The 27,275-nt window shown below is 56.6% G+C and overlaps 1 protein-coding gene across 2 annotated transcripts; it reads right to left on the bottom strand.

Moving 5' to 3' along the window:
- Positions 1-1,834: 1,834 nt before the first annotated feature.
- TYK2 (tyrosine kinase 2) lies at positions 1,835-27,227 on the bottom strand. Of its 2 annotated transcripts, none has more exons than XM_068997961.1 (24): positions 27,173-27,227; positions 25,357-25,560; positions 24,244-24,367; positions 23,659-23,803; positions 22,691-22,854; positions 21,497-21,866; positions 20,661-20,834; positions 19,639-19,796; positions 18,180-18,303; positions 17,895-18,087; positions 17,552-17,658; positions 16,836-17,024; positions 15,632-15,719; positions 15,433-15,560; positions 14,613-14,748; positions 13,974-14,125; positions 13,743-13,893; positions 10,900-10,997; positions 10,470-10,662; positions 10,029-10,147; positions 9,230-9,402; positions 5,714-5,831; positions 4,568-4,678; positions 1,835-3,331 (listed from the first exon to the last, which is right to left on the bottom strand). In XM_068997961.1, the coding sequence occupies exons 1-24, from the start codon at positions 27,225-27,227 to the stop codon at positions 3,197-3,199; spliced, it is 3,609 nt and encodes a 1,202-aa protein (XP_068854062.1). In that variant the 3' UTR covers positions 1,835-3,196. The 2 variants fall into 2 exon arrangements, with proteins under 2 accessions (XP_068854062.1, XP_068854061.1); XM_068997960.1 differs by having other exon boundaries at positions 27,169-27,213.
- Positions 27,228-27,275: the final 48 nt, after the last annotated feature.

Genomic DNA, 27,275 nt, shown 5'->3' with positions numbered 1-27,275 from the left:
ACAGAGACCCCAAAATAGCCCGAATAGAGACCCCTAAAAACCCCTACAGAGACCCCAAAATAGCCCGAATAGAGACCCTAAAAACCCCTACAGAGACCCCAAAATAGCCCGAATAGAGACCCTAAAAACCCCTACAGAGACCCCAAAATAGCCCGAATAGAGACCCCTAAAAACCCCTACAGAGACCCAAAAATAGCCCGAATAGAGACCCTAAAAACCCCTACAGAGACCCCAAAATAGCCCGAATAGAGACCCTAAAAACCCCTACAGAGACCCCAAAATAGCCCAAATACAGACCCCTAAAAACCCCTATAGAGACCCCTAAAAACCCCTATAGGGACCCAAAAATAGCCCGAATAGAGACCCCTAAAAACCCCTACAGAGACCCTAAAAACCTCCATAGGGACCCCAAAATAGCCCCTATAAAGACCTCAGACATCCCCTACAGACACCCCAAAATATCCCCCATAGAGACCTCAAAACATCCCCTATAGACACCCCAAACATCCCCTAGAGAGACCCCAAAATAGCCCGAATAGAGACCCCAAAACGCCTCTAATAGACACCCCTAAAAACTCCTACAGTGACCCCTAAAATATCCCCTACAGAGACCCCAAAACATCCCCTATAGAGACCCCTAAAAACCCCTAGAGACCCTAAAATATCCTCTACAGAAACCCCAAAATAGCCCGAATAGAGACCTCAAACCATCCCCTAGAGAAACCCCAAACATCCCCTACAGAGACCCCAAAATATCCCCTACAGAGACCCCAAAACATCCCCTACAGAGACCCCTAAAAACCCCTACAGAGACCCCAAAATAGCCCGAATAGAGACCCCAAAACATCCCCTATAGAGACCCCAAACTAGCCTGAATAGAACCCCCTAAAAACCCCTATAGAGACCCCAAAACATCCCCTATAGAGACCCCTAAAAACCCCTACAGAGACCCCAAAATATCCCCTACAGAGACCCACAAACGCCTCTAATAGACACCCTTAAAAACCCCTACAGAGACCCCAAAACATCCCCTAGAGAGACCCCTAAAAACCCCTACAGAGACCCCTAAAAACCCCTACAGAGACCCCAAAATAGCCCAAATAGAGACCCCAAAACATCCCCTAGAGAGACCCCTAAAAACCCCTCAGAGACCCCAAAATAGCCCAAATAGAGACCCCTAAAAACCCCTATACAGACCCTAAAATAGCCCAAATAGAGACCCCAAAATATCCCCTAGAGACCCCAAAATAGCCCAAATAGAGACCCCTATAAACCCCTACAGAGACCCCAAAATAGCCCGAATAGACCCCTAAACACCCCTATAGACACCCCTAAAAAGCCCTATAGAGACCCCTAAAAACCCCATGAGAGACCCCAAAATAGCCCGAATAGAGACCCCTAAAAACCCCTAGAGACCCCAAACATCCCCTATAGAGACCCCTAAAAACCCCTATACAGACCCTAAAATATCCCCTACAGAGACCCCTAAAAACCCCTACAGAGACCTTAAAATAGCCTGAATAGACCCCAAAACATCCCCTATAGAGACCCCAAAATAGCCCAAATAGAGACCCCAAAACATCCCCTACAGAGACCCCAAAACGCCCCTATAGAGACCCCTAAAAACCCCTACAGAGACCCCAAAATAGCCCAAATAGAGACCCCAAAAACCCCCTATAGAGACCCCAAAACATCCCCTATAGAGACCCCTAAAAACCCCTACAGAGACCCCAAAACATCCCCTACAGAGACCCCAAATTATCCCCTACAGAGACCCCAAACATCCCCCAGAGAGCCCCGCAGCCCCCCCACGCCCCAAAACAGGGATCTGGGAGATTTTTCCCATCCTTTATTTGGGATCCCCCTTCGGATCCCCCAAAACCCCGAATTCCAGAGGGATCCATCCCCCCCCCATCCCATCCCCCGCCCCCAATTCCAGGGGATTTTCCCCCAAATCCTGAAGGGGGGGGGGGGGGGGCACAGCAGGCAATAAATAACTGGGAATTTTTTGGGAATTCCCCCAAAATCCCAATAAAGTGCCACGGGTTTGGTTTTTGTGGTTTGTTTTTTTTTTTTTTTCAGAATTCCCATTTTTTGGGGTTTTTTTGGTTGTTTTGGGGGTTTTTTTTTTTGGGAAAAGGCCCCAAATCCTGGTGGGAAGGAAGGAGATCCAGCCCCTCCCCCTGCCCCGGAGAGAGGATGGGATTGGGAATAAGGCAAGAATTCCAGAATTCCCGAAATCCCAAAATCCACCCCTTTTCCCCCAAAACCTCCGGCCCCAATCTCGTTCAGTGTTTGGGGTGGGGGAATCGGGAATTTTGGGGCGAATCCGGGGTTTTTTGGGGGGGTTTGGATCCGGAATTGGGCGTCCCCTGCTCCTTCCGTGGCATTTTTGGGGTTTTTTTTCCCCAACATTCCATGGATTTTCTGGGGTTTTCCCCCCCCATTCCATGGAAATTTGGGGGGGGGGGGGTTCCTCCATCTCATGGATTTTTTGGGGTTTTTTTCCCCCTCTTTTCCGTGGGATTTTTTTGGGGTATTTTCCACCCCATTCCATGGATTTTTTTGGGGGGGGTTTTCCACCCCTTCCATAAAATTTTTTTGTGGGGGTTTCCCACATTCCATAGAATTTTGGGTTTTTTTCCCCACTTCCATAAATTTTTTGGGGATTTTTTCCCACTTCCATGAATTTTTTGGGGTTTTCCCCCCACTTCCATGAATTTTTTGGCTGGTTTTTTTTTCCCCACTTCCATGAATTTTTTGGGGATTTTTTTCCCCCACTTCCATGAATTTTTTGGAGGCTTTTTTTTCCCCCCCTTCCATAAAGTTTTTGGGGTTTTTTCCCCCCCCTTTCATGGATTTCTTTTTGGGGGTTTCCATGGATTTTTTGGGGGTTTTTTTCCCCCTTTCATGGATTTCTTTTTGGGGGGTTTCCACGGAATTTTTGCGTTTTTTCCCCCCCATTCCACAGAATTTTTGGGGTTCTTTTTTTTCCCCTTCCAGGGATTTCTTTTTGGGGGTATCCATGGAATTTTTTGGGGGTTTTTTCCCCGCCCCCTTCCATGGATTTTTTTTCGGGGGTTTCCACGGAATTTTTGTTGGGTTCTTTTCCCCCTCCCCCATTCCAGGGGATTTTTGGGGTTCTTTTTCCCCCCGCTCCCGATTCCAGGGGATTTTCGGGAATTCCCCCCTCCCCTCAGCAGAGGTTGAAGACCGAGGGCGCCTGAGCCCGATACTTCTCCTGGAAATTCCTCAGGATGGGGATGAGGTTGGGGAAGGCCGGGCGGAACGAGGCCTCGGCCTCCCAGCAGTTCTTCATCAGCCGGTAAACCTGCGAGGGGAGGAGCCATGGAAACCCGGGAAAAGCCCGGGAAAACCAGGAAAAGCCCGGGAAAAGCCTGGGAAAAGCCTGGGAAAAGTCCAGGAAAACCTGGGAAAAGTCTGGGAAAAGTCTGGGAAACCCGGGAAAAGCCTGGGAAAACCGGGAAAGGCCCGGGAAAACCGGGAAAAGTCTGGGAAAAGCCTGGGAAAAGCCTGGGAAAAGTCTGGGAAAAGTCTGGGAAACCTGGGAAAAGCCTGGGGAAAGCCCGGGAAACCATGGGAAAAGCCTGGGAAAAGCCTGGGGAAAGCCCAGAAAACCCTGGGAAAAGCCCAGGAAAAGCCCGGGAAAACCCTGGGAAACCGTGGGAAAAGCCGGGAAAACCCTGGGAAAACCCTGGGAAAAGCCCAGGAAAAGCTTGGGAAAAGCCTGGGAAAAGCCTGGGAAAAGCTGGGAAAAGCCCAGGAAAAGCCCGGGAAAACCCTGGGAAACCGTGGGAAAAGCCTGGGAAAGCTGGGAAAAGCCTGGGAAAAGCTGGGAAAAGCCTGGGAAAAGCAGCCCCAGCCTCCCCTCTGCCTCCTCTGCCCCCCAGGAATGTGCAGCCCTTCCCGTGCTTTCCCTTCCCACTTTCCTGCTCCCCTTTTCCCTCACTTCTCCTCCTTTCCCGTTTTCCTCCTTCTTTCTTCATTTTCCCCCCTTTTCTTCCCCATTTTCCTCCTTTTCTTCCACATTTTCCTCCTTCTTAGTTTTTCTTCCTTTCTTCATTTTTTCTCCTTTTCTTCCCCATTTTTCCTCCTTTTCTTCCCCATTTTCCTCCTCCTTTCATTTTTCCCCCATTTCTTCCCCACTTTCCTCCATTTCTTCCCCGTTTTCTTCCCCATTTTCCTCCTTTTCTTCCCCATTTTCCCCCTCCTCATTTTTCCTCTTCCTCTCCCCCACTTCTCCTCCTTCTCTTCCCGATTTCCCTCCTTTTCTCCCCTTTCCCCTCTTTTCCCCTTCCCCACTTTTCCTCCTCCCCTTCCCTCCCCCTTTTCTCTCTTCCCCCTCCATTTTCCCCCTCCTCCCATCCCAATTTCCCCCTTTTCCCACTTTCCCAACCCCCTTTTCCCCCTTTTCCCAATCCCCTTTTCCCCCTTTCCCAACCCCCTTTTCCCACTTTTCCCCCTTTCCCAACCCCCTTTTCCCCCTTTTCCCACTCCCTTTTCCCCCTTTCCCCCTTTCCCAAGCCCCTTTTCCCCCTTTTCCCACCTCGCAGGGACAATCCCGGGGCATCGGGAGCCTCCTGCCCCTCTCCAGGAGCTCGATCAGCCTCAGCACCGTCATCTGCCCCTGCGTGGCCCCGATCAGCTCCAGGAATTTCTGGGGGGGGAAAAGGCAAAATTCGGGATCTCTCCGCGAATTTTTTTGGGTTCCCCCCCCCCCCCCCCCCCCCGGGGGGGAGTTTTCCACCCCATTCCATGGATTTTTTTTTTAGGGTTTTTCCCCCACATCACATTAATTTTTTGGGGTTTTTTTTCCCCATTCCATGGAATTTTTTGGGATTTTTTTCTCCACATTCTATGGAATATTTTGGGTTTTTTCCCCACGACTCCATGGAATATTTCGGGGTTTTTTTTTCCCCACATTCCACGGATTTTTTAGGTTTTTTTTTCCCCACCATTCCATGGAATTTTTCGGGATATTTTTTTCCACCCCATTCCATGGATTTTTTGGAATTTTTTTCCCACGTTCCATGGAATTTTTGGGGGGGTTTCTTCCCCACCATTCCACGGAATTTTTTGGGGTTTGTTTCCCGCCCCCCCCCCCCCCCCCATATTCCTGCAGGGGAAACCAAAAAACAAAAAAAAACCCCACCACAACCCCGCCCTTAAACCCCAAGAAAACCCAGGAATCCCCCTAAAACCCAGGAACCCCCCTAAAACCCAGGAACTCCCCTAAAACCCAGGAATCCCCCTAAAACCCAGGAACCCCCCAAAACCCAGGAATCCCCGCAAAACCCAGGAACCCCCTAAAACCCAGGAACCCCCTAAAACCCAGGAACCCCCCCAAACCCAGGAACCCCCCAAAACCCAGGAACCCCCCTAAAACCCAGGAATCCCCGCAAAACCCAGGAACCCCCCTAAAACCCAGGAACTCCCCTAAAACCCAGGAATCCCCCTAAAACCCAGGAACCCCCCAAAACCCAGGAATCCCTGCAAAACCCAGGAACCCCCCTAAAACCCAGGAACCCCCCAAAACCCAGTAATCCCCCAAAACCCAGGAATCCTCGCAAAACCCAGGAATCCCCCTAAAACCCAGGAACCCCCCAAAACCCAGGAATCCCCCTAAAACCCAGGAACCCCCCCAAAACCCAGGAATCCCCCTAAAGCCCGGGAACCCCCCAGCAGCACTCACGGCCGGGGGGCTGCTCCCGGCGTCGCAGCGCGTCAGCAGCTCGTAGAGCGTCACCCCGAAGGACCACACGTCCGAGGCGTAGTAGAACTTGCACTCCTTGAGGCACTCCGGGGCGTACCTGGAAGCGCCCGGGACATCGGAGCCGCCGCTTTCCCCGCCCCGTTCCCTTCCCCTTTTCCCCACCCCGTTCCCGGCGGATCCCGGACCGGAGCCGCCGCTCCCCTGCCCCGTTCCCCTCCCATTTTCCCCGTCCCGTTCCCGGCGGATCCCGGATCGGAGCCGCCGCTCCCCTGCCCCGTTCCCCTCCCATTTTCCCCGTCCCGTTCCCGTTGGATCCCGGATCGGAGCCGCCGCTCCCCTGCCCCGTTCCCCTTCCATTTTCCCCGTCCCGTTCCCGGCGGATCCCGGATCGGAGCCGCCGCTCCCCTGCCCCGTTCCCTTCCCCTTTTCCCCGTCCCGTTCCCGGCGGATCCCGGACCGGAGCCGCCGCTCCCCTGCCCCGTTCCCTTCATTTTCCCCGTCCCGTTCCCGGCGGATCCCGGATCGGAGCCGCCGCTCCCCTGCGCCGTTCCCCTTCCCTTTTCCCCTCCGTGTTCCCGGCGGATCCCGGACCGGAGCCGCCGCTCCCCTGCCCCGTTCCCCTCCCATTTTCCCCGTCCCGTTCCCGGCGGATCCCGGATCGGAGCCGCCGCTCCCCTGCCCCGTTCCCTTCCCCTTTTCCCCGTCCCGTTCCCGGCGGATCCCGGATCGGAGCCGCCGCTCCCCTGCCTCGTTCCCCTTCCATTTTCCCCGTCCCGTTCCCGTTGGATCCCGGATCGGAGCCGCCGCTCCCCTGCCCCGTTCCCTTCCCATTTTCCCCGTCCCGTTGGATCCCGGATCGGAGCCGCCGCTCCCCCGCCCCGTTCCCCTTTCCTTTTCCCCGTCCCGTTCCCGGCGGATCCCGGACCGGAGCCGCCGCTCCCCTGCCCCGTTCCCTTCATTTTCCCCGTCCCGTTCCCGGCGGATCCCGGATCGGAGCCGCCGCTCCCCTGCCCCGTTCCCTTCATTTTCCCCGTCCCGTTCCCGGCGGATCCCGGATCGGAGCCGCCGCTCCCCTGCCCCGTTCCCCTCCCATTTTCCCCGTCCCGTTCCCGGCGGATCCCGGATCGGAGCCGCCGCTCCCCTGCCCCGTTCCCCTCCCATTTTCCCCGTCCCGTTCCCGGCGGATCCCGGATCGGAGCCGCCGCTCCCCTGCCCCGTTCCCTTCCCCTTTTCCCCGTCCCGTTCCCGGCGGATCCCGGATCGGAGCCGCCGCTCCCCTGCCCCGTTCCCCTCCCATTTTCCCCGTCCCGTTCCCGTTGGATCCCGGATCGGAGCCGCCGCTCCCCTGCCCCGTTCCCTTCCCATTTTCCCCGTCCCGTTGGATCCCGGATCGGAGCCGCCGCTCCCCTGCCCCGTTCCCCATCCCTTTTCCCCTTCCCGTTCCCGGCGGATCCCGGATCGGAGCCGCCGCTCCCCTGCCCCGTTCCCTTCATTTTCCCCGTCCCGTTCCCGGCGGATCCCGGATCGGAGCCGCCGCTCTCCTGCCCCGTTCCCCTTCCCTTTTCCCCGTCCCGTTCCCGGCGGATCCCGGATCGGAGCCGCCGCTCCCCTGCCCCGTTCCCTTTATTTTCCCCGTCCCGTTCCCGGCGGATCCCGGACCGGAGCCGCCGCTCCCCTGCCCCGTTCCCTTCCCATTTTCCCGCCCCGTTCCCGGCGGATCCCGGATCGGAGCCGCCGCTCCCCTGCCCCGTTCCCCTCCCCTTTTCCCCGTCCCGTTCCCGGCGGATCCCGGACCGGAGCCGCCGCTCCCCTGCCCCGTTCCCTTCCCCTTTTCCCCGTCCCGTTCCCGGCGGATCCCGGACCGGAGCCGCCGCTCCCCTGCCCCGTTCCCCTCCCATTTTCCCCGTCCCGTTCCCGGCGGATCCCGGATCGGAGCCGCCGCTCCCCCGCCCCGTTCCCCTCCCCATTTTCCCGTCCCGTTCCCGGCGGATCCCGGATCGGAGCCGCCGCTCCCCTGCCCCGTTCCCTTCCCCCTTTTCCCCGTCCCGTTCCCGGCGGATCCCGGATCGGAGCCGCCGCTCCCCTGCCCCGTTCCCTTCCCCCTTTTCCCCGTCCCGTTCCCGTTGGATCCCGGATCGGAGCCGCCGCTCCCCTGCCCCGTTCCCCTCCCATTTTCCCCGTCCCGTTCCCGGCGGATCCCGGATCGGAGCCGCCGCTCCCCTGCCCCGTTCCCTTCCCCATTTTCCCCGTCCCGTTCCCGGCGGATCCCGGATCGGAGCCGCCGCTCCCCTGCCCCGTTCCCTTCCCCTCTTCCCCGTCCCGTTCCCGGCGGATCTCGGATCGGAGCCGCCGCTCCCCCGCCCCGTTCCCCTTTCCTTTTCCCCGTCCCGTTCCCGGCGGATCCCGGATCGGAGCCGCCGCTCCCCCGCCCCGTTCCCCTCCCCTTTTCCCGGTCCCGTTCCCGACGGATCCCGGATCGGAGCTGCCGCTCCCCTGCCCCGTTCCCCTTTCCTTTTCCCCGTCCCGTTCCCGGCGGATCTCGGATCGGAGCCGCCGCTCCCCTGCCCCGTTCCCTTCCCCTTTTCCCCGTCCCGTTCCCGGCGGATCCCGGATCGGAGCCGCCCCTCCCCTGCCCCGTTCCCGGCGGATCCCGGATCGGAGCCGCCCCTCCCCTGCCCCGTTCCCTTCCCATTTTCCCGTCCCGTTCCCGGCGGATCCCGGATCGGAGCCGCCGCTCCCCTGCCCCGTTCCCGGCGGATCCCGGATCGGAGCCGCCCCTCCCCTGCCCCGTTCCCGGCGGATCCCGGATCGGAGCCGCCGCTCCCCTGCCCCGTTCCCTTCCCATTTTCCCGTCCCGTTCCCGGCGGATCCCGAATCGGAGCCGCCGCTCTCCTGCGCCGTTCCCCTTCCCTTTTCCCCGTCCCGTTCCCGGCGGATCCCGGACCGGAGCCGCCGCTCCCCTGCCCCGTTCCCCTCCCATTTTCCCCGTCCCGTTCCGGGCGGATCCCGGACCGGAGCCGCCGCTCCCCTGCCCCGTTCCCTTCCCATTTTCCCGCCCCATTCCCGGCGGATCCCGGATCGGAGCCGCCGCTCCCCCGCCCCGTTCCCTTCATTTTCCCCGTCCCGTTCCCGGCGGATCCCGGATCGGAGCCGCCGCTCCCCTGCCCCGTTCCCTTCCCCATTTTCCCCGTCCCGTTCCCGGTGGATCCCGGACCGGAGCCGCCGCTCCCCTGCCCCGTTCCCTTCCCCTTTTCCCGCCCCGTTCCCGGCGGATCCCGGATCGGAGCCGCCGCTCCCCTGCCCCGTTCCCTTCATTTTCCCCGTCCCGTTCCCGGCGGATCCCGGATCGGAGCCGCCGCTCCCCTGCCCCGTTCCCCTCCCATTTTCCCCGTCCCGTTCCCGGCGGATCCCGGATCGGAGCCGCCGCTCCCCTGCCCCGTTCCCCTCCCCATTTTCCCGCCCCGTTCCCGGCGGATCCCGGGAATCCCCCCTCACCAGAACACGGGGCTGTCGCCGTCCTCCCGGACCCGGTAATACTCGCGTCCCTCGGGCACGGCCTTGGCCAGGCCGAAGTCGCCGATCTTCACCACGTGCTCGTTCTCCAGGAGGACGTTCCGGGCTGCCAGATCCCGGTGGATGTAGTGCAGGGAGTGCAGGTACGCCATGCCCTGGCGGAGGAAATGGGGTTGCAGCTGGGTTTGGGAGGTTTAGAGGGGGGTTTTGGGGGTGGTTTGAGTTGTTTTCGGGGCAGGTGGGAGGGGTTTTGGGGGGGTCTGGCCCGGTTTTCCTCTGGGGATAGGATGCTTTTGTGGGTGGCGGTCCCGTTTTTTGAGGGGTTCAGCCCTGATTTTGGGGGAATTCAATCCCGTTTTGGGAATTAAGCCCCATTTTTAGGTGCCAGTCCTGTTTTTTGGGGGGTTCAGCCCTCTTTTTTTTTGGGAATCAGACACATTTTTGGGAATTAAGCCCCATTTTTAGGTGCCAGTCCTGTTTTTGGGGGGGTTCAGCCCCCATTATTTTTTGGGAATCAGCCACATTTTGGGGCGTTCAGCCCCATTTTGAGGTGTCAACCCCATTTTTGGGAATTCAGCCCCATTTCCAAAGGGTCCAACGCCAATTTTTTGGGGATTCAGCCATATTTGGAGCTGTAACCCCCATTTTTAGGCATTCAACCCCATTTTTTTGGGAATTCAGCCACATTTTGGGGCCATAACCTCCCCTTTTGAGGTGTTCAGCCCCGTTTTTTTGGGAATAATCCCTTTTTTTTTGGGATCCAGCCCCATTCTGGGCTCACCTCGCAGATCTGCTGGGCAAAGAGCAGGAGGTGGGACAGGCTCAGGGGGTGCTTGGGCAGGAATTCCCGGAGGCTTCCGAGCGGGACGTATTCCATGATCAGCTGCACCACCTTGTCCCCTGGAAAAAACACCTGGGAATGTGGGGACCACCCCCAAATTCCTGCCAGGACGGAGATTTCCCACCAAAAAAATGTGGGAATTGGGGTTTTTTAGCCTCTAACAACCAGATCTGGAGCTGGAAAATCCCACATGGATTGAGTCCCATGTCCCCCTCTGACCCCCCTTGATGTCCCTCATCCTCATGGGAATTTGGGGACAACCCCAAATCCATTCCAGGACAGCGATTCCCGACCAAAAAATGTGGGAATTGGGGTTTTTTAGCCTCTCCATGGCCAAACACCGGATCTGGAGCTGGAAAATCCCGTGGGATTTTCCCTCACCCTGCTCGCTGCAGCACCCCTTGTACTTGACGATGTTCTCGTGGTACAGGGTCTTGAGGATCTGGATTTCCCTCTTCCAGGAGCTCAGGAGCTGGGGGCTGCTCCCGGATTTCAGGGATTTCACCGCCACCATCTCCCCGGTGCCGTCGTTGGTGGGGTCATAGCAGCACAGGCTCACCTTCCCAAAGTGGCCCTGCAAGGGAGTTTTTTGGGAATTGTTTTGGCCACGGAGAGGAGGTTTTGGGGTTTCCCTGTGCCGGGAGAATCCAGAGAGGGCAATAAAGTTGGGGGACGGAGGGCAAAATCAGCAGGGAAAAGGGGTTGAAGAGTGGAAATAGGGATTAAAATGTGGAATTTTGGATCCAGACAGGGAAAGGAGCTCCCCCAGCTTCCCCAGGCCCAGAATTCTGGAATTCAGGACGCCACTGACCTCCCCCAGCTCCCGGATTTTCTTCAGGTACCGCTTCTGGAAGACCGTGGGATCCGACACGGGGAAGTCGGGATTTACCGAGGTGATGTCCACGAGGTCTGGGAAGGACCTTGGGTTTTCCTTTTTTCCCTCTCTTTTGCCTTTTCTATTACCTTTTTCCCCCTTTTTTGCCCTTTTTCCCCCTCGACCTTTTTCCTTTTCTCCCTTTTCCCTCTCCCTTTATAACTTTTTCCTGACTTTTCCCCCCTCTTTTTTTAACCTTTCTCTCTCTTTTCTTCCCTTTTCCCACCTTTTTCTCCCCTTTTCCCCCTCATGCCTCTTTCCCCACCGCCTTTTCCCCCTTCTTCCCCCTACCCCACCCCACCACCACATCCCCAACCCCTCAAGGATCCTCATCTCCCTTTTCCCCACAAAATCCCGCGATTTCCCCCCTTTCCCCACAAAACACCGGGATTTTCCCCCTTTCCCTCACAACATCCCGCGATTTTCCCCTTCCCGCCCCTCACGGAGCGGCTGGAGCCGGGTGAGATCCCCTCACGCCCCTTTCCCCCACAAAACACCGGGATTTCCCCCCTTTTCCCCCCACAAAACCCCGCGATTTTCCCCTTCCCGCCCCTCACGGCGCAGCTGGAGCCGGGTGAGATCCCCTTACGCCCCTTTCCCCCACAAAACACCGGGATTTTCCCCGTTTCCCTCACAAAATGCCGCGATTTTCCCCTTCCCCCCCTCACGGAGCGGCTGGAGCCGGGTGAGATCCCTCACACCCCCTTTCCCCCACAAAACCCCGGGATTTTCCCTCACGGCGCGGCTGGAGCCGGGTGAGATCCCTCGCGCCCCCTTTCCCCACAAAACACCGGGATTTTTCCCACAAAACCCCGCGATTTTCCCCTTCCCGCCCCTCACGGCGCGGCTGGAGCCGGGTGAGATCCCCTCACGCCCCTTTCCCCCACAAAACACCGGGATTTTTCCCACAAAACCCCGCGATTTTCCCCTTCCCGCCCCTCACGGAGCGGCTGGAGCCGGGTGAGATCCGTCGCGCCCCTTTTCCCCCACAAACCCCCGAGATTTTCCCTCACGGCGCGGCTGGAGCCGGGTGAGATCCCTCGCGCCCCCTTTCCCCACAAAACACCGGGATTTTCCCCCTTTCCCTCACAACATCCCGCGATTTTCCCCTTCCCGTCCCTCACGGCGCGGCTGGAGCCGGGTGAGATCCCTCACGCCCCTTTTCCCCACAAAACACCGGGATTTTCCCCGTTTCCCTCACAAAATGCCGCGATTTTCCCCTTCCCGCCCCTCACAGCGCGGCTGGAGCCGGGTGAGATCCCCCATGCTCCTTTTTCCCCACAAAACCCCGGGATTTTTCCCTCACTGTGCGGCTGGAGCCGGGTGAGATCCCCTCACGCCCCTTTTCCCCACAAAACCCCGGGATTTTCCCTCACGGAGCGGCTGGAGCCGGGTGAGATCCCTCGCGCCCCCTTTCCCCACAAAACCCCGCGATTTTCCCCTTCCTGCCCCTCACGGAGTGGCTGGAGCCGGGTGAGATCCCTCACGCTCATTTTTCCCCACAAAACCCCGGGATTTTCCTCCTTTCCCGCCCCTCACTGTGGGGCTGGAGCCGGGTGAGATCCCTCGCGCCCCTTTTCCCCCACAAAACCCCGAGATTTTTCCCCACAAAATGCCGCGATTTTCCCCTTCCCGCCCCTCACAGCGCGGCTGGAGCCGGGTGAGATCCCCCATGCTCCTTTTTCCCCACAAAACCCCGGGATTTTTCCCTCACTGTGCGGCTGGAGCCGGGTGAGATCCCTCACGCCCCTTTTCCCCACAAAACACCGGGATTTTCCCCCTTTCCCTCACAACATCCCGCGATTTTCCCCTTCCCGTCCCTCACGGAGCGGCTGGAGCCGGGTGAGATCCCTCACGCCCCTTTCCCCCACAAAACCCCGGGATTTTTCCCTCACAGCGCGGCTGGAGCCGGGTGAGATCCCCTCACGCCCCTTTTCCCCCACAAACCCCCGAGATTTTCCCTCATGGAGCGGCTGGAGCCGGGTGAGATCCCCTCACGCCCCTTCCCCCCACAAAACACCGGGATTTTTCCCCCCTTTCCCCCACAAAACCCCGGGATTTTCCCCACAAAACCCCGGGATTTTCCTCCTTTCCCGCCCCTCACTGTGGGGCTGGAGCCGGGTGAGATCTCTCACGCCCCCTTTCCCCACAAAACCCCGGGATTTTTCCCTCACAAAATGCCGCGATTTTCCCCTTCCCACCCCTCACGGCGCGGCTGGAGCCGGGTGAGATCCCTCACGCCCCTTTCCCCCACAAAACCCCGGGATTTTCCCCCTTTCCCTCACAACATCCTGCGATTTTCCCCTTCCCGTCCCTCACGGCGCGGCTGGAGCCGGGTGAGATCCCTCATGCCCCTTTCCCCCACAAAACACCGGGATTTTTCCCTCAGCGCGGCTGGAGCCGGGTGAGATCCCTCATGCTCCTTTTTCCCACAAAACCCCGGGATTTTTCCCTCACTGTGCGGCTGGAGCCGGGTGAGATCCCCTCACGCCCCTTTTCCCCACAAAACCCCGGGATTTTTCCCTCACAGCGCGGCTGGAGCCGGGTGAGATCCCCTCACGCCCCTTTTCCCCACAAAACCCCGGGATTTTTCCCTCACAGCGCGGCTGGAGCCGGGTGAGATCCCTCACGCCCCTTTTCCCCACAAAACACCGGGATTTTCCCCGTTTCCCTCACAAAATGCCGCGATTTTCCCCTTCCCGTCCCTCACGGAGCGGCTGGAGCCGGGTGAGATCCCTCACGCCCCTTTCCCCCACAAAACCCCGGGATTTTTCCCTCACTGTGCGGCTGGAGCCGGGTGAGATCCCTCAGGACGGTCCGGAAGGACGGACGCTCCACAGGGGTGTAATTGAGGCACTGGGAGATCAGCGAGGCCAATTCCCGGCAGGAAGGCTCCGGTAGCCGGTGCCTCTTCTCATAAAAACGCTCCTTCTGCGGGAAAACCGAGGCAAAAAAACCTCACTCTCCAACCTTAAAATCCAGGCAGGAATGAGGAAAACAGCAGGAATCACCTCGGAGGGTGTCCGCTCCTTCAGTGGGACGTCGGCATCGAAGCAGATTTCCAGGAGTGTTGTCCCAAAACTCCACTTGTCCGCGGCTGTGGTGAGGTTCCCGATATCCCGGACGCATTCCGGGGCGATCCAGGGAATTCTGTCCACGCGTTCTGAGGGGAGAATCCCACGGGAGAAGTGTTGGGATGGGGTGGGAATGAAATATTTTTAGGTATTTATATCGAGTATGAAAGTATGGGATATTCAAGGCGTAAAATGTGGGATATTCAATAGAAAAATGTGGGCTATTCGAGGTGGAAAATGTGGGGTATTAAATAGAAAAATGTGGGCTATTTGAGGCAGAAAATGTGGGATGTTCAATAGAAAAATGTGGGCTATTCGAGGCGGAAAATGTGGGATATTCAATAGAAAAACGTGGGATATTCGAGGTGGAAAATGTAGGGTATTAAATACAAAACTATGGAATATTAAAGGTGTAAAATATAGGCTATTAAATATAAAAATATGGGATATTAAAGGTATAAAATATGAGCTATTAAAGGCATAAACCACGGGATATTTAATATAAAACGGTGGGATCCTGGATTTTCCCCCCGGAAATCCATCCCTGCCCCATTCCAGGCCGGGATGATCCCGTACCTTCCCGGGAGAGCACCGTGAAGCTGACCCCGGGATCACTGAGCTTCACGAAGGGCACGGATCCGTCCTCCAGCCCTTTCCTGGCCAGCAGGATGTTCTTGGCACATACATTCCCATGCACCAGGTTCTTATCCTCCTGGGAAAAGCAGAGGGAAAGGGGAAAATTGGGAATTTTTTTCCCAATTCCATTCCCCCCTTCCCCCCCCCAAAATCTATTATTGTTTATTTATTGTGAATATTTTCCGGTTTTCTGATAATAAAATTCCCCATAATAAATTGCCCCATTAACATTTTTTCCCGTAATAATTTTCCCATAATAAATTTCCCAGTAATAAATTTCCCCATTAAAAAATCGCCATAGTTTTCCCATCATAAATGTTCCAGTAACAATTTTTCCAATGAAAAATTCCCACAGTTTCCCAATAATAAGCGAATATTGGGAAAAAAAATATTGGGAAAGATCCCAGCGATGCCACAGGGCAAGGCAAAGCCTTTGGGATATAGAAGCTGGAATTCCTGGCTGGAATTTCACCTCCCTGTCTCGGGATTTCGCTCCGAAATCAACCCAAAACAGGGAATAAAAGGATAAAAAGGGCTTTTCCAGCCCTGTTCCCAACTCCCTGCTCAGAATCCCATCCCCATCCCTCGCTTTTCCCAGCCCCAAAATGAATCCGTGGAGGATTGGAATTCCCGGAACGGGGAAGAAAGAGCGAGAATGGGCTGCAGGAAAGGCGGAATAATCCCCAAAATGGGGTTATTTCCTTGGAAAATGGAGGGGAAGCACTGCAGGACATCCACGAGAATTCCCAGCTGGAATTACCAGGTAGCTCAAGGCGCTTCCCAGCTGCTTGGCCACGGTGATTTTCCACCCCACGGAGATCCGGCCCTTCTCCTTGCGGAGCAGCACATCCAGGGGCCCGTGCTCCACAAACTCCTCCACCATGATGTCTGCGGGGAAAATCCGGGATGATCCCCCGGGATTGGGGCGGGAAAAGGGGCCGGGAATGTTCCGGACTTACTCTCGGAGCCGCGGACGCAGACGCCGTGCACGAAGGCCAGGTGCACGTGGGACACCTGGGACATGAGGCTGGCGCTCTCGAAGAACGCCTGTGGGGACAGCGGGAATGGCACGGGCATCCCGGCATTCCGGAGGGGCCGGAGAGCTCCGGGGAGCCCCATCCCAGGCTTTGGGAGCCAAATCTCAGCCCTTTTTGGAGCCCCATTCCAGGCTTTGGGAGCCAAATTCCAGCCCTTTTTGGAGTCCCATTCCAGGCTTTGGGAGCCAAATTCCAGCCCCTTTTTGGAGCCCCATTCCAGGCTTTGGGAGCCAAATCTCAGCCCTTTTTGGAGCCCCATTCCAGGCTTTGGGAGCCAAATTCCAGCCCCTTTTTGGAGCCCCATTCCAGGCTTTGGGAGCCAAATTCCAGCCCCCTTTGGAGCCCCATTCCAGGCTTTGGGAGCCAAATTCCAGCCCTTTTTGGAGTCCCATTCCAGGCTTTGGGAGCCAAATTCCAGCCCCTTTTGGAGCCCCATCCCAGGCTTTGGGAGCCCCATCCCAGCCCCTTTTGGAGCCCCATCCCAGGCTTGGGAGCCCCATCCAGGCTTTGGGAGCCAAATCCCAGCCCTTTTTGGAGCCCCATCCCAGCCCCTTTTGAAGCCCCATCCCAGCCCCCTTTGGGGCCAAATTCCAGCCCCCTTTGGAGCCCCATCCCAGGCTTTGGGAGCCCCATCCCAGCCCCTTTTGGAGCCCTATCCTAGCCCCTTTTGGAGCCAAATTCCAGCCCCTTTGGAGCCCCATGCCAGGCTTTTGGAGCCCCATCCCAGGCTTTTGGAGCCAAATTCCAGCTGCCTTTGGAGCCCCATCCCAGCCCCTTTTGGAGCCCCATCCCAGGCTTTTGGAGCCCCATCCCAGGCTTTGGGAGCCCCATCCCAGCCCCTTTTGGAGCCCCATCCCAACCCCTTTTGGAGCCAAATTCCAGGCTTTGGGAGCCAAATTCCAGCCCCTTTGGAGCCCCATCCCAGCCCCCTTTGGAGCCAAATCCCAGCCCTTTTTGGAGCCCGATTCCAGGCTTTGGGAGCTAAATTCCAGCCCCTTTTGGAGCCCCATCCCAGCCCCTTTTGGAGCCCCATCCCAGGCTTTGGGAGCCAAATTCCAGCCCCTTTTGGATCCCTATCCCACCCCCCCAAATCCATGTTTTCCCCCAAATCCCGGGAAGGGCTCACCAGGGCGATGTCCCTGTGGCTGGGATCCAGCACTTTGAGCACCACGTGCAGCTCCCGGCTGTTGTTGTTGTTCTGCTCCGTGGAAAAATACTCGGCCTCGTCGTCGTTCCCGGAATTCCCGGAATTCCCGCAGACGCTCAGGACCCCGTCGTAGATGTTGGTGTGGGTGCCCTGGCCTAGGTGGGCCCGCTGGGAAAAGGGGGAAAAACGGGAGCTGTTGGACCTTGGGGATGTGGGAATTCTCATCTGGAACTTCCCTCTGCGTCCCAGTGTGGGAAAAAGCCGCTTCCATGGGGGTTTTTCCCTCCTTTTTCCTTGGAAAGGGAAGGGAGGAAACAGCAAATCCATCCTGCTGGCTGGGCCAGGGGTGTGGGAGGATCCTGGGATCTGGAGGGAATCCCAGGAAAGCAGAGCTGATCCCTCCATTCCCAAGAATCCCAGGAAAGTAGAGAGGATTCCTCCACCTCCCCCAGTGAATCCCGGGAATCAGAGCAGTGAAATTCCTGGGAATCAGCGAGGATTCCTCCACCTCCCCCAGTGAAATTCCCGGGAATCAGAGCAGTGAAATTCCTGGGAATCAGAGAGGATTCCTCCACCTCCCCCAGTGAATCCCAGGAATCAGAGCAGTGAAATTCCCAGGAATCAGAGAGGATTCCTCCACCTCCCCCAGTGAATCCCAGGAAACCGGAGCAGCGGAAATCCCGGGAAAGCAGCACCTGCGTGATCTCGTTCTTGCGGATCTGGTGGAAGCTGAGCTGGGTGAGGTTCAGGATCTGCTTCCCATTATCCTTCGCCTTCCTGGTGATCAGCAGGTCCGAGATCTCTGGGAAAAGAGGGAATGGGAACCCCGTGAGCTCCCCGAGAATGCCAGGAGAGCAGAGCTGGTCCCTTCATTCCCAGGGTGAATCGCAGGGAAGCAGGGCTCCCTCCATCCCTGTGAATCCCAGGAAAGCAGAGTGGATTCCCTGCACCTCCCCCAGTGAATCCCGGGAGTCAGAGCACAGAAAATCCCAGGAATTCCGGCTGTTCCCGATCCCGAGGGATGATCCCTGTCCTCACCTCCTGGCTTGGGAGGGCAGCACCTCTTCACCGTGAAGTTTTCCTCTCCGGATCTGAGGGTGCAGCCCTTGAGCACATCCAGGAGGTCCCGCAGGGTCGGGAATTCCCGATCCCAGCCTTCCAGCACGAAGGAATCCCCCTTCTTCTGGATCCGGAACTGCCGGTACTTGAAGGCCCCCGGTGTTCCAGGAGCCTGGAAAAGCGGGATCGAGGCAGGAGTTGAAGGCACAAAGCTCCCAGAGCTGGCGGTTCCCGGGAATTCCGAGCTGGGAATCGCGTCCCTACCTGCTGCTGGCTCCTCTTGAGCACGGAGAGGATCATCCGGTTGAAATCCAGGACGCTCCAGCGGAGGATGTAGAGCCCTTCCTCCGGCTCTTCCCGGCGGAGCTTGGCAAAAACGAACTCCTCTCTGGAAAAGGGAGGGAGGGCATGGATTGGGACGAGCCCCGAGGGCAGGGGATGGATTGGGATGAGCTCTGAGGGCAGGGAATGATTTGGGATGAGCTCTGAGGACAGGGAATGATTTGGGATGAATCTAAAGGACATAGAATGGCTCTGGTAGAGCTCCAGGGACACCGGGATGAGCCCTGAGGACAGGGAATGATTTGGGATGAGCCCTGAGGACACCTGGATGAGCTCTGAGGACAGGGAATGGATTGGGATGAATCTGAGGACACCTGGATGAGCCCTGAGGACAGGGAATGATTTGGGATGAGCCCTGAGGACACCTGGATGTGCCCTGAGGACAGGGAATGATTTGGGATGAGCCCTGAGGACACCTGGATGTGCCCTGAGGACAGGGAATGATTTGGGATGAGCCCTGAGGACACTTGGATGAGCTCTGAGGACAGGGAATGATTTGGGATGAGCCCCGAGAACAGGGAATGATTTGGGATGAATCTGAGGACACCTGGATGAGCTCTGAGGACAGGGAACGATTTGGGATGAGCCCTGAGGACACCTGGATGAGCTCTGAGGACAGGGAATGATTTGGGATGAATCTGAGGACACCTGGATGAGCCCCGAGGACAGGGAATGATTTGGGATGAGCCCTGAGGACACCTGGATGAGCTCTGAGGACAGGGAATGATTTGGGATGAGCCCTGAGGACACCTGGATGAGCTCTGAGGACAGGGAATGATTTGGGATGAATCTGAGGACACCTGGATGAGCCCTGAGGACAGGGAATGATTTGGGATGAGCCCTGAGGACACCTGGATGTGCCCTGAGGACAGGGAATGATTTGGGATGAGCCCTGAGGACACCTGGATGAGCTCTGAGGACAGGGAATGATTTGGGATGAGCCCCGAGAACAGGGAATGATTTGGGATGAATCTGAGGACACCTGGATGAGCCCCGAGGACAGGGAATGATTTGGGATGAGCCCTGAGGACACCTGGATGAGCTCTGAGGACAGGGAATGGATTGGGATGAATCTGAGGACACCTGGATGAGCTCTGAGGACAGGGAATGATTTGGGATGAGCCCCGAGAACAGGGAATGATTTGGGATGAATCTGAGGACACCTGGATGAGCCCTGAGGACAGGGAATGATTTGGGATGAGCCCCGAGGAGAGGGAATGGCTCGGGATGAACCCAAAGGAGATGAAACAGCCAGGGACCACCCCGAGGACGCGGAACAGCTCCGGGATGATCCCCCAGGGATCCGGGATGATCCCCCAGGATCCGGGATGATCCCCAGGGATCCGGGATGATCCCGGGGTCGCAGGGAAGCCGCACTCACTGCATGGGCCCGTGGATGCCGTGGTGCAGGCTCAGCAGCAGCCGCGGCGGGGCCACGTCGTGGCACAGGTAATGGCTGGAGTCGGCCGTCAGCCGGAAATATCCGTCCACCAGCGACACCAGGGACAGCGCGCTCCCGGGGCACGGCAGCTGCACCTCCTGGGGAGGAGAGCGGGAAACGCTCGGAAAGCTCCCGGGAAACCCTCAGGAGACCCTCAAAAAACTCTCAGAAAAGCCCTGGAAAACTCTTGGGGAAAAAGCCACTCATAAAGGCCTCGGGAAACCCTCAGAAAACCCTCAGAAAACCCATGGAAAACCCTCGGGAAACCCTGATAAAAGCCATGGAAAACCCTCAGGAAACCCTCATAAAACCCATGGAAAACCCTCGGGAAACCCTGATAAAACCCAGGGAAAACCCTCAGGAAACTCTCATAAAACCCATGGAAAACCCTCTCGAAATCCTCATAAAACCCATGGAAAACCCTTGGGAAACCCTGATAAAACGCGTAGAAAACCCTCAGGAAACCCTCATAAAACCCATGGAAAACCTTCGGGAAACCCTGATAAAACCCATGGAAAACCCTCGGGAAACCCTGATAAAACCCATGGAAAACCCTCAGGAAACCCTCATAAAACCCATGGAAAACCTTCGGGAAACCCTGATAAAACCCATGGAAAACCTTCGGGAAACCCGTGGAAAACCCGTAGAAAACCCTCATAAAACCCTCATAAAACCCATGGAAAACCCTCAGGAAACTCATGGAAAACCCTAAGGAAACCCTCAGGAAAACCTTTGGGAAAACTCCCAAAAAGCCCTCAAAAAACTCTCAGAAAACTCTTGGGAAACCTTTGGGAAACTCTCAGAAAACCCTTGGAATAAAACACCCATAAAACCCTTGGATAACCCTTGGAAAAACCTCAAAAACTCCCATAAAAACCCTCGCTCTTCCCAGCGCTGCCTCTTCCCCATCCGGGAAGAAAAATTCCATGATCCCAACATCCGAGGGATGCATCCCCACCCACCAGGCACTCGTTGTCCTGCCGGTGGATGCAGATCCTGGAATCCTTGACCACCACGTGGGTGATTTCCCGGAAATCGCAGAAATGGCACCACTGGGGCTCGGCCGGCGGCGCCTCCGGCTCCTTATTCCCACTTTTCCTCCCAAAATATCCACGCTGGGAGAAGTTTTCCACGCTCTGTGGGGAGAATTCCAGGTTCTTCCTGCTGCTGGGAAGGGTTTGGGGTGGGGAGGTGGGTACTGGGGAAACTGGGATGAGCTGGAGGCTGAGGGGAAGCGCGGGAGCGCAAAGTTGGGATGGGATGGATTGGGGCTTTTGGGATCAGGTGGGATTCGGGGTGATCCCACGTGGATTTGGGGGTTTTGGGGTGTCTGGGGATGGAGGGATTGAGGGGAGAAGATTTGGGATCAGCTCAGGTGGGATTTGGGGTGATCCCATGTGGATTTGGGGGGTTTTGGGGTGTCTGTAGATGGAGCTTTGGGATCAGGTGGGATTTGGGGTGATCCTACATGGATTTGGGGGGTTTTGGGGTGGGATTGGGGCTTCTGGGGTGTCTGTGAAAGGAGCTTTGGGATCAGGTGGGATTTGAGGTGATCCTACATGGATTTGGGGGGGTTTTGGGGTGGGATTGGGGCTTCTGGGGTGTCTGGGGATGCCCAAGCTGAGGAGGAGATGGTGTGGGAATGGATTTGGATGGGAATTCTGGGAAAGGCTCCAGGCAAACTGGGAGGAACTGGAAAAAGAACTCGAGGAACGCTCCAGCACCGCAAACTGAGGGGAAAAAAAACGGGATTTGGGTCGGGAATGGCTCATCCCAAAACCACCTCATCCCAACCCACCTCTCCGGCCACCGGCCGCCACTGGATCCCTCCGGTGCCGGTGACCAGGACGTGGTGAGTGACCGGAAAATCCCTCGGGACCGGTGGCCGCTCCCGGCTCCCGTTGGCGCAGGGCGGCCCCTTCTCCCCTTCGGACGCCGTTTCCAGGGAAAAGGCCGGGAAAAGCTCACTCCCAAATCCGGGAGCCAGGTGTTCCAGGGTGGCCAGGTACTTGTACATCACGTCCCGCTCCGACAGCTTCCCGGCGGCCACCGTGTGCCGCTGGAAGTGCTGCAGGAAGCGGCGGAAGACGTTCTTCATCCGGAAGCGCGTCAGGAAGTTGTTCTGCTGGATCTGGCGGCGGAAGGAGCGCGGGATGCAGTCCTTGAAGCTGCCAAAAAACGGCGGGAAAAACCTCAAAAAACCCTCGGAAAACCCTTGGAAAACTCTGAGGAATCCCTTGGAATAAACCACCCAGAAAAGCCTTCGAAAACCCTCCAAAAATTCTTGGAAAACCCTCGGAAAACCCTTGGAAAACTCTGAGGAAACCCTTGGAATAAACCACGCAGAAAACCCTTGGAAAACCTTCTAAAAATTCCCGGAAAACCCTTGGAAAACTCTGAGAATAACCTTGGAACAAAACACCCACAAACCCTTGGAAAACCCTCCAAAAATTCTTGGAAAACCCTTGGAAAACTCTGAGGAAATCCTTGGAATAAACCACACAGAAAACCCTTGGAAAACCCTTCAAAAATTCTTGGAAAACCCTTGGAAAATGGAGAAAAACCTTGGAATAAAACACCCAGAAAACCCTTGGAAAACCCTCCAAAAATTCTTCAAAAAACCCTCCAAAAATTCTTGGAAAATCCTTGGAAGACTCTGAGGAAACCCTTGGAATAAACCACCCAGAAAACCCTTGGAAAACCCTTGGAAAACCCTTGGAAAGCCCTTGGAAAATCCTTGGAAAACCCTTGGAAAACCCTTGGAAAATCCTTGGAAAGCCCTTGGAAAGCCCTTGGAAAACCCTTGGAAAACCCTTGGAAAATCCTTGGAAAACCCTTGGAAAGCCCTTGGAAAACCCTCGGCTGGGAAGAGGTCGGGACGCGCCGGCGGCGAGGGAGGAAAACGCGGCTTCCCCGGAGCGAGGGAAACGAGGAAGGAAAAAGGGGGGGAAAAAGCGGGGAGAAAACGCCTCTGGAAAAGCGGGAATTCCACCTGTACTTCCGGGCCACTTCCTCCAGGGAAACGCCCTTCCTGATGGCCAGGTGGGAGAGGTGCAGCACGGCCATTCCCAAGCTTTCGTTCTTGAACCTCTGGATCTCCGGCTCGCTCCGGAAATCCTTCAGGGACGCGACGTCGTTGATGAACTCGAATTTCCCCTGTCGGAAAATCGGGAGAGGGGGGCCAAAATCAGCCCCGAGCCGATTTCCTTTCCGGGGGGGTTTTGGGGCTTGGTGTTTTACAAATCCAAAAGGAATCAAATTCCCCTCAAAAGGTTAAAAGAATTATCCCGTGGAATGACAGGATCCCACCCCAATCCCAGCGGGATAAAAGCTTTCCAAAGGAAAAATTCGAGGGGGGGTGTTAATCCCTAAATAAACCCCTGGGGGTGGAAAAAGAGATCCTGAGCCAAATACGGGTGGATTGAGGGGAATCAATCCCATTTTTTCCCCAAATCCAGATGGATTAAAGGAAATCATCCCCATTTTTTCCCCAAATCCAGCTGGATTGAGGGGAATCAATCCAGTTTTTTCCCAAATCTGGTTGGATTGAGGGAAATCAATCCCATTTTTTCCCAAATACGGATGGATTAAGGGAAGTCAATCCTGGTTTTTCCCAAATCCTGCTGGATTGAGGGAAATCAATCCTGGTTTTTCCCAAATCCAGTTGGATTAAGGGAAATCATCCCCATTTTTCCCCAAATCCAGCTGGATTGAAGGAAATCAATCCCATTTTTTCCCCAAATCCGGATGGATTGAAGGAAATCAATCCCATTTTTTCCCCAAATCCGGATGGATTGAGGGAAATCAATCCCATTTTTTCCCCAAATCCGGATGGATTGAGGGAAATCATCCCATTTTTTCCCAAATCCAGCTAGATTGAGGGAAATCAATCCCATTTTTTCCCAAATCCAGCCGGATTGAGGGAAATAATCCCGTTTTTTTCCCAATCCAGCCCCTCACCTGCTCAAACAGGTACTCGAAGGAGGATCTGTCCAGTAAAGCTCCTCCGGGCGGTTTCTCCTCGGGAGAATCCCCCGGGCGCGGCACGTTCCGGAAAACCGCCGGCTCCTTGTCGTTCATGCCGTGCCAGTTCCGGAAATAATACCTGGAGCGGGAAGAGGAGAGGAGGAGAGGGGCTGGGAGCCGCATTCCGGGCTGGAATCGGCGGATTTGGGGCGGTTTTTTTAAGGAACAAAACGCCTTGGGAGCACGGAGGAATCAGCCGCATTCCCAAAACAAACAGGATGCGAGGGCACAGGGAATGAATCCGAACCGGGAACGGAGGGCAGCAGCCTCCTCCAGCCTGGAACGGGATCATTTCAACCTTTCCCCACCCTTTTCTAGGATCCCTGGCGCTCCCAAAACCCTTTGGAAGGAGCCGCCGTTGGGAGTCCCCCGCGCTGGGAGAAGGAGACCGAGGAAGAGCGGGAGGAAGGAAAGGGATTTTTCCACGCCGCTGGGAGAGCTTTCCCAAGGGGTTTGCCCCTGATTCCACCCTCAGGGATGGGGCTGGGAATGGGATTGGGATTGGGAACGGGGCCTCACCTCATCCTGAAGATGAGGTTGACGCTGGTGTCCTTCCCGATGTGGAACTGGTGGTTGGGCGGGAGCCAGATCCGGCTCTGGGGGTCGTAGAGGGCGAAGAGGCTGTAGCAGAGCGGGGTGATTCCTGCCGGGAATGCCACAGATCCCATCTTCCATGGGGGGGAAAAAAAAAACAACCCACCCCTGTTTTCCCAAAAAAAAACCCCTCGGGAGGGGGGGAAAAAAAAAAATAAAGCCCGGAGAGTCCCGAAAAAATGGGAAAGGGCAGCTGGGATGGGGGGGTATTCCCAGAAAAACAGGAATTCCAGAGGGGGTTTTGTTCCCAAGGGACCGGGACGCGGCTGGTTTGATTCCCAAGGAGCAGAATTCCGGCTGGTTTCATTCCCAACGAGCCCGAGCCCAGCCAGTTTCATTCCCAGTAAACCTGAACTCGGCAGGTTTTTATTCCCAAAAAACAAACCACAAAATCCAGCGGGTTTTATTCCCAAGAAAGCCCTGGGGATCAGATAACTGGGAATTTCTCAGCCTTGGGAAGGAATCCAGTCGGGATCTGGTGTTCCTTGGGAATTCCTGGTGTGTTCCCTGGGAATTCCTGGTGTTTTCCCTGGAAAATCTGATTTTCCCTGGGAATTCCTGGTGTTTTCCCTGGTAAATCTGGCGTTCCTCGGGAATTCCTCAGCCTCGGGGCAGGATGCAGTGGATCCCCCCCTGCCCCATTCCCTGACCCTCAGAAAACCGGGAATCCCTCGGCAAACCGGGAATCCCTCAGAAAACGGGAATCCCTCTGAAAACCGGGAATCTCTTGGCAAACCAGGAATCCCTGGGCAAACTGGGAATCCATCAGAAAACCGGGAATCCTTCGGCAAACCGGGAATCCCTCAGAAAACTGGGAATCCCTCAGCAAACCAGGAATCCCTCAGAAAACCGGGAATCCCTTGGCAAACTGGGAATCCCTTGGCAAACTGGGAATCCCTCTGAAAACTGGGAATCCATCAGAAAACCGGGAATGCCTCAGAAAACTGGGAATCCCTCAGAAAACCGGGAATCCCTCTGAAAACCGGGAATCCCTTGGCAAACCAGGGAATCCCTCGGCAAACCGGGACCGCCGCTCACCGATCCTGCGGGAGATGTCAATGCAGATTTCCTCAGCGCTGAGGGATCCTTGGGAATAAACCCGGCAGCGTTCCCGGTCCTCGTCGCCGCTCCAGTGCAGGAACACCTTGACCCCGGAGCCGGCCGGCAATCCGCAGCCGGCCGGGAATCCGCAGCCTTCGGCCTCGGCCTTCACCCCGCGCTGGCACAGCGGCATGGCGGCGGCTTCCCGAGGGGGGGAAAAAGCAGGGATGCGGCTCCGGAACGGAATTCCCGAGGTTCCCAGAGCCTGGGATGCACCGGGGAGGTGGGGGGGGGGGGGGGAAGGGGTTGGGATCTCCTGGATCCGCTTCCCGCCTCTTCCATCCAGAGAAATCCCAGTGAGACCAGTTCGGCCCAGTGGCATTGGAGGGATGGGGACGAGGGAGGCACGGAGCAGATTCCAGGGGGTTTTGTTTTGGGGGGGAAAGGGGGGATTTTGGAGGCGTTCCCAGATGGATTTTGGAGCCGTTTCGCGGTGGATTTGGGGATTTTCAGGAGGGATTTCGGACCCGTCTCAGGGTGGATTTTGACCCTTTCTGAGGTGGATTTGGATTCGCGTCAGGACGGATTTGGATCCGTTCTGGATGGATTTTGACCCATTTTGGGGTGGATTTTGACCCATTCCATGGTGGATTTTGACCCATTTTGCATGGATTTTGACCCATTTTGGGGTGAATTTCTGACCCGTTCCAGGGTGGATTCTGACCCATTTTGGGTGGATTTTGACCCATTTTGGGGTAGATTTTGACCCATTTTGGGGTGGATTCTGACCCATTTTGGGGTGGATTTTGACACATTTTGGGGTAGATTTTGACCCATTTTGGGGTGGATTCTGACCCATTTTGGGTGGATTTCTGACCCATTTTGGGGTGGATTTCTGACCCATTTTGGGGGGGATTTTGACCCATTTTGGGGTGGATTTTGACCCATTTTGGGGTGGATTTTGACCCATTTTGGGGTGGATTTCTGACCCATTTTGGGGTGGATTTTGACCCGCTTGGGGGTGAATTTCTGACCCATTCCAGGGTGGATTTTGACCCATTTTGGGGTGGATTTTGACCCATTTTGAGGTGGATTTCTGACCCATTTTGGGGTGGATTTTGACCCATTTTGGGGTGGATTTTGACCCATGTTGGGTGGATTTTGACCCATTTTGGGGTGGATTTCTGACCCATTTTGGGGTGGATTTTGACCCATTTTGGGGTGGATTTTGACCCGCTTGGGGGTGAATTTCTGACCCATTCCAGGGTGGATTTTGACCCATTTTGGGGTGGATTTTGACCCATTTTGAGGTGGATTTCTGACCCATTTTGGGGTGGATTTTGACCCATTTTGGGGTAGATTTTGACCCGCTTGGGGGTGGATTTTGACCCATTTTGGGGGGGATTTTGACCCATTTTGGGGTGGATTTCTGACCCACTTCAAGACGAAACTTGGACCCGTTTCAGAGTAGATTTTGACCCACTTCAAGCGGAAGTTTTGACCCATTTTGGGGTGGATTTTGACCCCTTTCACACTCTCAGAAGAGGATTTTCCCCCCACACCCCCACTCGGTACCGACCCCCGTCCCCTCCCTCCCCCCCGCCCCGCTTGGTACCGGCCCCGTCCCCTCACAGGGTTGGTTCCGGGCCCCCCCCCGGTTGGTCCCGCCCTCCCCCCGGTTGGAACCGACCCCTGTCCCCCCTCCCCGGTTGTCCCCAGCCCCCCGTTGCCCCCCGGTTGTCCCCGGGCCCTGTCCCCCTCCCTGTGTTGGTACCGACCCCCCCCCCCCCCGGTTCCCCCCGTTGGTACCGGCCCCGGCCCGGCCGCCGCTCCGGCTCCCTCCGCCCCGCAGAGCCGCCGCCTCCCATTGGCCCGGAGAGACGCGCGCTGCCATTGGTCCGCGCCGCGGCCAGGCC

The sequence above is a fragment of the Aphelocoma coerulescens genome, chromosome 30, assembly GCF_041296385.1.
Source record: "Aphelocoma coerulescens isolate FSJ_1873_10779 chromosome 30, UR_Acoe_1.0, whole genome shotgun sequence".
In the NCBI taxonomy this organism is placed as follows: domain Eukaryota; kingdom Metazoa; phylum Chordata; class Aves; order Passeriformes; family Corvidae; genus Aphelocoma; species Aphelocoma coerulescens.
This window is presented reverse-complemented; position numbering and strand designations above follow the sequence as displayed.